General features: G+C 37.8%; 2 protein-coding genes across 2 annotated transcripts; both read left to right on the top strand.

Annotated features, from left to right (window-relative positions):
* The first annotated feature begins 117 nt into the window (after window positions 1-117).
* Window positions 118-5822, top strand: LOC144210994 (cilia- and flagella-associated protein 44-like). The gene is made up of 20 exons (XM_077737964.1): window positions 118-251; window positions 682-819; window positions 1082-1244; window positions 1374-1476; window positions 1554-1770; window positions 2005-2119; window positions 2181-2345; window positions 2429-2584; window positions 2653-2700; window positions 2822-2921; window positions 3262-3356; window positions 3434-3625; window positions 3781-3891; window positions 3965-4153; window positions 4276-4416; window positions 4552-4694; window positions 4783-5062; window positions 5171-5226; window positions 5412-5574; window positions 5688-5822. Exons 1-20 carry the CDS (start codon window positions 118-120, stop codon window positions 5820-5822), a joined length of 2844 nt encoding a protein of 947 aa, XP_077594090.1.
* A 1958-nt stretch (window positions 5823-7780) lies between these two features.
* Window positions 7781-9598, top strand: LOC144210995 (cilia- and flagella-associated protein 44-like; the record flags this gene model as incomplete). Its single annotated transcript, XM_077737965.1, has 7 exons — window positions 7781-7976; window positions 8050-8157; window positions 8256-8386; window positions 8641-8757; window positions 8851-9052; window positions 9127-9287; window positions 9358-9598. Coding segments are annotated over 7 exons (1074 nt in total), but the record flags the coding sequence as incomplete, so codon positions are not given.
* Between the last annotated feature and the right edge of the window lie 864 nt (window positions 9599-10462).

Below are 10462 nucleotides of genomic sequence, written 5' to 3' on the forward strand. Positions count from 1 at the left end.
ATTTGGACACGGTTGAGAAAACGCTTCAGTAGGTATTCCTTTATTTTAAGAATCATTCATGGAGAGCATAATATAATTTCATAATAGAAACATGATCCTGATATACAATCTTTGGTCATGAAAATAACTACACTGACCATCAGGCTTAGTACTAGTGGGCACTGGGCATCTTCCTGTTGCCTAGCTACGCACAACTCAACACAAGGAGGTTGGAAATTAGACGCGCGACATTGCAACAATCAAGTGAAAAGGTAAGAGCAATCTTTCTTTCTTTTTTGACATGAAATATTTTAAGAGTTGGAGCTCAATGCAATTCTTTCATTGTAGTTTATTACTTTCCAATTCTTTTCTCATGACATCATAGTGACGATGTGTAACAACACGCCAAGTTGATGAGATAATACTTAACATTTATGCACACCCAAACAATGAAGGTCATTTAATCAACAAGAAAAATGTTCTTTTAAAGAATCTACTTATAACTAAATATGATAAAAAGTTCTTGAAAGAGATTATTTGACCAAAATAATTGTTGATTCATTAGAACAACATAGTATATGTACTGTGTCAAAATAGACAATTGTCAAAGTAAATATAAACCATTATTATGTTTCCATTTTTAAAACATACCTAATGATTAATGAATGTCTGGTAGTGTTATCTATTTTTTTCTCTCACCAGGGGGCATTGTGAGCATCTAGTCATGTCTGATGAAGGCAGAATTCTGTGTGAAGACATGTACTATGAATATGAACAGCTTTATTCAAGACCCTATATTACATCTGGCTCTAAAATTCCTGAGAATCTTCTCAACTTATCGTATCCTTCATGCACTGTATATGCTGTAGATATTTTTTATGCTCTTCTTACTACTTCTACAGTAGCGGTTATGATGATACTTTTGTTGGGTCATGTAATCTTTAATTCTCAGAATTTTCACATATAAAGCCCACAAATAGCATTATCTACAGTTGAAGGTGTTAGAATAAGAAATCGCATTGATCTTTCTCTAGTAATATTCGCCGTATAGTAAAGAACTTCTATGAATTTGAACATAATCCTTGATTTATTTTACTTGAAGTCATTCCTTCGGCTACGACTGTCGACGCAGAGCAAACCTGCAGCTTCTAGAAGAAAAAACTCTGATATTTATTGCTGGTCAATTGGTCATCCTGCTTGACATTTCCACCAAGCAACAGAGATACATCCGCTCTTGCAGTGGCTGTGGACTTGGTTCAATTGGAGTAAGAATGAAGAAAACACTGTATAAAAAGAACAATATATGCAGTAGATGGAGAAAATAGATACTTGGCTGGATCATAAGCTGTTAAGTTTAATCAGTATGTGCTGATGTATTTAATATGTTTTTGTAGGTACACCCAAGCCATAAGTACTTTGCCGTGGCGGAGAAAGGAAAAAAGCCCATCCTGGTAATATATGAATATCCTTCATTAAAGGCACATCGTATTCTCAGAGGTAAGTAAAATTAATCCATTGTTGTATTATTCCATTGCTCTATTATGTGTTGTCATCCTGTGCTCATGTGTGTGTAGATGGTACGGAGCATACGTTCAGCTCCGTTAACTTTAATAGTGATGGGAGTCTTCTGGCCAGTCTGGGCAGTGCACCTGACTATATGCTGACAGTGTGGAACTGGAGACAGGAGGAGGTGATGCTTAGATGCAGAGCTGTTTCTCAAGAGGTTTACCGCGTGACCTTTTCCCCATACAACCCTGGAATCTTGACATCATCAGGATCTGGCCACATCAAGTAAAAGACTCAATGCTTATTCCTTGTAAAATGCATCTACATTGTTGTTGACCATAAGGTGTGCAAGTCATATAAAAGGCAGATTTCTAACAAATGGTTCCGTTATCCACTGAATGGTAGTGTGCTCAAAACCACTAAGTCCAAGAATTACCTGAGAGTCTTCAGTTATATTTGTATATTATCATACTGACAGAAACTGGACATATTTATGGTTTATGTATTCTCTGTCCACAGATTCTGGAGAATTGCTAACACATTTACAGGTCTCAAATTGCAAGGACATATTGGCCATTTTGGGAAAACGGCAGTTACAGACATTGAAGGCTACATAGAACTTCCAGACGGAAAGGTTTGCATTCAGGTAATCTGACAGTTTAAATTAATAGTTTAACTAGTGTCATTTCTTGTAGGTGGTGTCTGGCTCAAACTGGGGCAATTTGCTTTTGTGGAATGGTAACAGCATTAAAGTGGAACTCTGCATGAAAGGAGGACAATGTTGTCATGCAGGAGTTGCTCAGCCTTTCGCTTTGGAGGATGGACAGATAATGACCTTTGGCTCTGATGGGCTGATCCGGGTAAAACGAAACTGACGGCATAATTGAAAGGATGTGATGCTCTCATCAGCTCAATACAAATATGTAATCTTTTGACCCTGCAGAGCTGGGACTTTGAGACAATCTGCAATGCAGAGAGTGGTAGTGAGAGCAACAAGTTTGAGATGGAGCCCATGAATGAAATGGTCGTTGGGCGCCATGCATGCCTCTCCTCAATAGTGAAAAACTCCGTCCCCGACTCTGCTGTTTGGTTTGCTCAGGTCATCAGTCATCTTACATGGAAATCTGCCCTTACTGAAAACATAAAGCATATTCTTTTATTTTGTAGGATTCCAATGGAGCTATTTGGAAATTGGATCTTTCCTTCACTTTCACAGTGAGGCTCTCCTACATTACTAATATAACATTGTTTACTTTTATTTATAAAAGGATCAGGTTGACTGAATAATAGGAACACCCTTTTTGTGACTTCATCTAATTGAAATCTCTGTGAGCAGACTCCTGATCCAGAGTGCCTGATATTCTTCCATGCTGGACCAATCAAGGGCCTTGATGTCTGCAAGAATAGTCATCTCATGGCAACTACTGCAATGGACCGTGAGATATTTTCATGTCACAAACCTGTAGTAGAAAAAAAATGCCAATATCTTTCTATTTAAATAGAGATGTGAGATTCTTTTAAAAACATGACATTATCCAGTGCTTATTTTTTGCATCTACTTTTAAAGCATTTTTAAAATGAGATTACACATTTGTTTGACTTTTCAGCACCCCTTTAAAATTATCACTAGGACTAGAATGCTCCAAGATATTATACTGGTTTCTTTTTCCTATGTTCTGGACCTTTTTAGCTTGTTACTTAATATCCTAGGACAGATAACTTCAGACTACTGTCCCAATTTACTTGTTCTATATTTCTGGGTATTCCCTTCTCAAGGCACAATCAGAATATTTGACTTCCTAGCAAAAACCGAACTACTCAGTAGCCGATTCAATCAAGGTGGAACCGCTCTCCACTGGGCACCACTTTCGGTAAGTACGGACACTCATGCAATAGTTACAATACACATTGATTTAGGGAGAAACAATGTTAGATGATTTATGTGCAGGTGCATAGTAGTGGAGGTTTACTAGTGGCAGGATTTGAAGATGGGGTGGTGCGTTTGCTGGAGCTTTTTGATTCCACAGGGATCCATAACAAAGGAGACACTTGTATGCGCCTTAAACAGGCCTTCAAACCCCATCATGGACCTGTAACTTCAATTGCTTATGAACGTGATGGTAAAATTTTAGCCACAGGGGTAAGTCCTTTATTAATTCACTTAGTAAGTATATGTATAATTTAATAAAAACCCATTGGAGGCATAGTGCTGATGTTTTTTCCTCATTTTTATTATATTAGTGGGTTGTCATACACATTGTTTGATATTCAACTACTTTTTACCTTAATCCATAGAGCTCAGATTGCACTGTGTTCTTCTTTACTGTTGGAGAAATATATGAACCTGTTGGTTTTGTTCAAGTTCCTGAAAAAGTACAGATACTTGAGTGGTCACCTCATTCCCATGTAAGTTTCTGTTGGAAGGGCAGTATATTTTTACGCAAAAAATATCCTAACACCAATTCTCATTGTTACACAGCATGAAAGCAGACTGTTAATCTTATGTCAAAGTGGTCATATTGTGGAGGTCCCATGTCCAGATCACAATAGCCTGAAGACAACTAAATCTTACCAACTACTGGAACTTCCTCGGAGATCTTTCTGCTTCAAAAGCATCAAATCTAAAATCAAGGTTTTGCTTAGTGTGTTTTTTTTAAGTTTAATGAGTGTTAACTATGATGTTTTACAACTGGTTCTTGATTTCTCTATTTTACAATCCCATTTATGCTTCGATGTCTTTGTCAGACTTTGAATTGATAAAGCTGTCATGACTTATTTTGTCATTTCAAGGTGACACAGCCAAAAGATGAGAAGCAAGTTCCAGATGACGAAAAGCTAGAAGACGATGTATCCCCCATGGTCATCCCTAGACCTCATAGTCCTCTTCACTGTGGTTTCTACTCAGAGCCTGGTCAATTCTGGCTTTCTATGGTACCTATACATGTTTAAAAGAAAACATTGACTGGTAATTTGTTGCCAAGCAGTTTAGGTCAATATCTATCAATAATACAATACGTACACACTCTCCTTTTGTACTTCTGGCTAATTCAAATATATTCCTTGCAGGGAGGGGCTGACTCTGGTTTTTTATACCATTGCAAGTTCTCTGAAAAACAGGATGAGGGTCAAGACCAACGCCACGATGAGCCATTTGACTTCCTGAAAGTCCTGAATGCTGATGATGACCCCATTTGTACTATCACCTTCAAGTATGCTAATCGGGACAAACTAAAGAAACATTAAATACAATTTTAGTCTTTTGTGAACTGCTCAGGCTTATGCTTGTTTTTGTTACAGCTCCAACCGGCAGCTAATGCTGTGTGGAATGCATTCAGGTGCCATTAGAGTTTACCCTCTCAATCCAAAGAACCACACTCTAAACTCCATGCAGGAATACTGGGAGCTGAGCATCCATGACAGCAATTATGGACACTTACAGCATATTTGCTGCAGTTTTGATGACATGTTTGTGTTAACAGCAGGAGATGATGGGAATATATTCTCCTTCAACTTGTTTCCTCATCAGGAAGGACAGAAAAGCCTGAGGAGAAAAAGGGCTAAGGTTCCTCCTCCAAGGGTTAGTCAACTTCATCCAGAAAGATGGAGATAAATACTTGTGCATATTGATGAACATGTGAGATATCATGGAATTTCAAGAAAAGTGATATTGTGACCTTCTAACTAGGACGGTATTGAGAATGAGGATTTGGCTCAGGATATTGATGACCCAGCAGCTGACAGGTTGAGTAAAAATTCATTTTGGGATATAACCCCTATAAGAATAGACCAAAAGTCCATCACCACCTCATTGGATGGGAATTATTTTGTTGTGAAATATGCTTATGTCTTTCTTGTAGTTAGACCTGGTTAAGTTATGGGTTCCAAACACCAAATGATTAAATTAAAAGCGTTGTACTACTTTCCAGCATAGAGATGGTCAAACAGAAACTTGAGAAAGCCCATTTGTGTCAGGATGCTGAGAAGAAAAAATCTGAAAAAAGAAAAAAGCTTGGTGAGATTCAGAATACATTCAAGAAACTACTCAAGGACAACTGCGACTTGCCAGAACATTCCCGGCTGACATTTGCGGTAAACTTGCACATAAACACTGTGACATTTCAACTTTGAGAAGTAAAATGTGAACTCAAGTATGTATTGACTAAGTGTTGGTTCCAACATCTTTGGGATGTCATCTTGAGCAGGAGTTACAGCTGGACAAATGTTTTGAAGAAGAGACTAACCGGGAGACGTTATGCAAAATAAGAGAGGTCCAAGAACAGATGAGTTGGGAAGAGGAATACTCGCAAATGGCACTGAAAAAACTACAGGAATGGTAATGACTCATAACTACTAATACTACCACCTTCGATACTTTTCTTATGGTTTTCTTTTACTTTCAGGTTCAATGGCTATTCTGACTCTAGTATTGTCACTGTGTTTGCCATCTGCAATGACCACAAAGTCTCCACCTACAATGTTCCAGTGCTTTCCTCAGTGCAGGTCCAACATCAGAATGGTTACAGCAACACCAGCAACAATGAAACTGCTCCAGATGAACACAGAAAATCAAGAGATCACACTGTGAAAGACACTTCTGAAACAGACGGTGAACCAAGTGATTGTTTAACCAACTATATAGAGTACATTTTCAAATTTAATACTTTGTGTTCACCAGAGGAAGATCTTCCACACGTTCTGGTGACTCGATCTTCTGCTGTTAAATTGGCTGATCGGCAGATGGAACGGTTAAAAAAAGCAGCTGAAAAAGCTGAAAAGGCACGTGCCAAGATTGAGCAAAGAAAGCAGGAATGGGACAAATTGTAAGCCTGTCATCATTGCAGATTGAGCATCCTAACTGAATCTAACCACCTTATTCTCATCTCAGTTATCAGGAAAAACCCAAGAAGAATTTTGAAGATCCACAGGATGTGCAGGCCATCTCTGAAGCCAAAGAGAAAATTGGAGATTTAAAACTTAAAACGGAGAAACATTTTACTGTCCCAAAACACTTGAGAATGAATCCCGACAAAAAGAAAGCAGAGATTACTGAACTCGAAGCCAATGTAAACAACACAATGTTCTCAAACACTCATTTTCAATTTGATTCAGATTGTTTTTAATTGCTAATAATCTAAATAGCAACAGAGAATGTATACTGACCTGATTTGCATTCATTCTAACAGATACATGAGAAACAGATTGAGATGAACAGAGAGATTGTTGCCTTACGGGACTCTAAAATTGTCCTTTTAACAAAACTGCGGGCAAAGACAAAGCAGCTCAAGAAGGTCCAGAGTTTTCTGCCATACCACCTCCAACGCCATCCACCCCCTTTACCCACTATGCATCCAGAAGAAATACCAGAAAAGAGACTGCAATGGACACACAAAATGCTATCTACATACAGGCTGCAGAGAAACCAGAGGTACTGGAGTCATGTTTCATATTTTTTAAATTTACCGATTGCTCAGCTTAGTGTATGGGATAACCCTGGATGAGAAATTTTAATTTTTCATGGTCAAATCAAAGATTTAATGAGGGTATTTATTAAAACATTACAGGTTTCAGTTGATAGGGCTGGGGGATCCGGCGGGAGACATAGATTTGCTTAAGGAACTGGAAAAAAAGATGGAAGAAATGGAAGAAGAGGGTGGTATGTCAGTTTTATCATCTGCTGGAGAAGAGGAGTCTCAAGGGGAGGAAGATTTACAACTGGAAATGGAAAAAGAGAGTAAATTGGTGTACATGCAGGATTCGCTACTGGAAAAGGTTTGATATAGTGTGTAGTTTAGTTCTGGATAAGACATTGATAGTTATTGTCACATTTAAAAGGCTTATTGCATATCTAGATGGAGAACATGGTGCAAAAGTTCGATAAGGAGCACCTGATGTGTCTTCAGAAGGCACAGATGCTGGAGTGGAGGCTAAAACTTGGAAAGCTTCGTCAGCTAACGCTTAATCAAGAGTTGGTCCTGCTTACCGAAGTGGAAAAGAGTGAAGAGATTCTGGAGGAGAAGCTTAAAATGCATGTGAAGGAAGAAAGCAACTTGATGGTATAAAAATTGTAGCCTTTCCACAAATGTATCCCTTTCAACAGAGTATTTCTTACTCTTCTTAGTAATATTTTAATTAATTTGTGAAAAAATATATGTTGGCTTGCTCATAATGTGTTTTCCAAATTTAATTAATATGCAATATATGTTCTGTGCTCCCAAAGTGGTATAGAAAATGTATGAATATATAATATATATGAATAGATATTGCCTCATGCAGCTTATAAAATGTCTCATACTTTTGTAAGTATAAGTTGGAAGAGTGTCAAGAAGAGCTGGAATTGAAGTACCAAGCCATAACCAAGCTACAGGACAAAGAAAAGGCAGTTAGAAAAGCATTTCAGGCCTCGCTGGGTGATGATAAAAATGTTGAAGAATATCTGACAAAAGTTTTTAAAAGGAAAATAAAACGGAACAAGAAGGAGCAGCCGCATGAAGGTGAGGGTATAATTTGTGTAACCTATTATCAGAAGTTGTAGTTTTGTTTTCATGTTTCAAATTTAATTTGCAGAAGAGGATGAGGAGGACTTTGACGATTATGAAAACTGGGATGATGATGCTGAGGATGATGACTGGGAAACCTCTGAGGGAGAAGCTGTAGTAGAAGAATGCCCTCCAGGTCAGTAGTAATCTCAATACCAGAAACAGTTTGAAAGAAAATTCCAGAATCCACAAAATCTAACTAACCATATCCTCTGCATGTTTTTATCATCACAGGTTGTGATCCAAAGTTGTTTGAACTTGTGCTGCAACTTCGTGAACGTCGATTAGACCTGGAAGATCTGCTCATGGAGGAGAGGAAGAATTTAGATGTTCTTGAGAAGGAAAAGGACTCCCTTGTTAAGAAGGTCAGCATCTTATAAATGTGAAACCAACAGCTGTAGCACACTTGTCCTGAATGTCCGTGGCAATGTACAAGACAGAACTTTTTTTTAATTCTCCTTGTTTTCCATGTTATGTTTGTCAATTCATGTTGTCAAACATATCATGTCAGCATGGTGTAGCTGTAGAGTAGTCACCACTTAATCCAGAGGTTATAAGAAATCCCTATCATAAAATCACTTAGAGAAATGTAATTTTGCTTATTTGATTGAACTCATAGCTCAAATCAGTGAAAATCTATCGCAAAGCAGCCGAGGATGACTTGGAGCAAGTCAACTGGGAGAAACAGCAGAAAATAAACCAACTTGATATTGTGGTTCCACTAAACCTACAACAGGTAAAGAGATGTAGAAGAGGGTGTATATTATAAGTTCCAAGATACTATTTACAATTTTCTACTTCTACCCTCTTTAATTCCAATTTCTTTAAGATTGAGTTGGATGTAAGAGTCCATGAACCTTTGGACCTCAGCCTTGCACTGATACTCAATAAGGCTGAGTTGAAACGTTTGGAAGAGCGAGTTAAGGAGTTGGAAATGGACAAGAACCAGCAGAAGGATGTCTACAATCAAGCCAGGCAGGAGCATATTAAGCTCATTCAGGAACGAAAAGATAAGAATACTGAAATACAAAGTAAGTTCCAATTGAGGCCTTGAGCTAGGGTGAAAGAAGATACACTAATCAAATGGATTTGTGTTTTGGTGTAGTGCGGCAAAAACATTGCAATCAGCTTATGATGACGAGGTTTGGGAGAGAAGTCAATATGGAAGATCTTCAGACGCTGTCGGGAAACAGGACGGTTGAGGAATTGAAGCAGGAATTACTTGTGCAAGAAATCGCACACACCAAAGAAATTAAATACTGGGATGTACGAAGAGCAATGAGATTTATGACTTTTTTATCATCATATTTCTCATTTTTCTACATGCCATCCATAGGTCAAAGTAGAAAAAGCCCGTGGGGTTTTGATGGAGATGACAAAGACCAACACAGAGCGACTCCTCTGCTTGGATAGTCTTTTTGAGCAGAAGATGGAGCTGGAGCAGAAACTGGATGCTAGACAGAAGAAAATTGTAATTTCACATATACAATTATAGTATATAGTGGTATGACAAAGTTTACAATACAGCTCATGTGTGTTCGAAGGGCAAAAAGCTTCAAGATTGGAACAGACGTAGTGACAGAAGTGAAATCTTGGGTCTTCAAAAACTGGTGAGAAAGCAGTCCCAGCAAGTGGAGAATCTCAGTAGAGCCATCAACCTTTTGTCCCATAAAGGAGGCGGCATGGTACCGAGAAGTCAGACTAAGCTACCTCCTTTGCTTAACCCAACTGTAAATAAACATTTGAGGAAATCAGGTAAACCAACATTTAGCTTTAGTGACTGGAAGGCCTACCATGGAATGTAGGTATAGCTTACTTATTAATGATACATTTTGTTTTTCTGCTACTGTTTTAAATGTTAATTCTAAAGAATAAAATGTGTCTTCATTTCAAAGTTGTCCAGTAAACACTTCTTTGTGTTGTACCCCACCGTTAATTACAAATTTTGCCCAAAATATTAATTTAATAAACCAATAATTTTGCTTTCAATCAAAGTTTGGGCCAAATAAACAGTGACATATTTTTGTTGGCAGAAATGTTCATGAGCGTCTTTTTACAATTGTTTTGTTCATCCTTTATGTGATCATCGCATTTCTTTTTCATTTGAAATCAAACGCCACCTCAGCTCAATTTATGCACGGTTCATCTTAATTTTATAGGAAATGTGTATTTTAACCTGTTTATCTATGGTTAGAATTTGCAATTTTGACCTACACTGCAAGTCTAAACGAAAAAGAGCGCTAGTTTATAGATACCATCACTAAACTGTTTCTTTTAATCCATAGCTCTCGTTTTCTAATGAAACAGATATATAAAATAAAATCATGACTTACCCTGGTGTTGTAGTTGAACATGTATCTTGTTTTTCTGACATAATTCAGTTGTTAATCGCTCCAAATCTTGAGCGTGCATTTCTTTGGGATTATGACGCTCGCTATGAC

The sequence above is a fragment of the Stigmatopora nigra genome, chromosome 17 (genome assembly GCF_051989575.1).
Source record: "Stigmatopora nigra isolate UIUO_SnigA chromosome 17, RoL_Snig_1.1, whole genome shotgun sequence".
Classification (NCBI taxonomy): domain Eukaryota; kingdom Metazoa; phylum Chordata; class Actinopteri; order Syngnathiformes; family Syngnathidae; genus Stigmatopora; species Stigmatopora nigra.

Excerpts from the sequence above, each read along its gene's own strand:
- LOC144210994 (XM_077737964.1), top strand. The coding sequence starts at position 118 with ATGAAAATAACTACACTGACCATCAGGCTTAGTACTAGTGGGCACTGG. Across the intron at positions 820-1,081 it reads GAGAATCTTCTCAACTTATC|TCATTCCTTCGGCTACGACT; the intron begins GTATCCTTCATG and ends TTTTACTTGAAG. Across the intron at positions 3,626-3,780 it reads GTAAAATTTTAGCCACAGGG|AGCTCAGATTGCACTGTGTT; the intron begins GTAAGTCCTTTA and ends CTTAATCCATAG.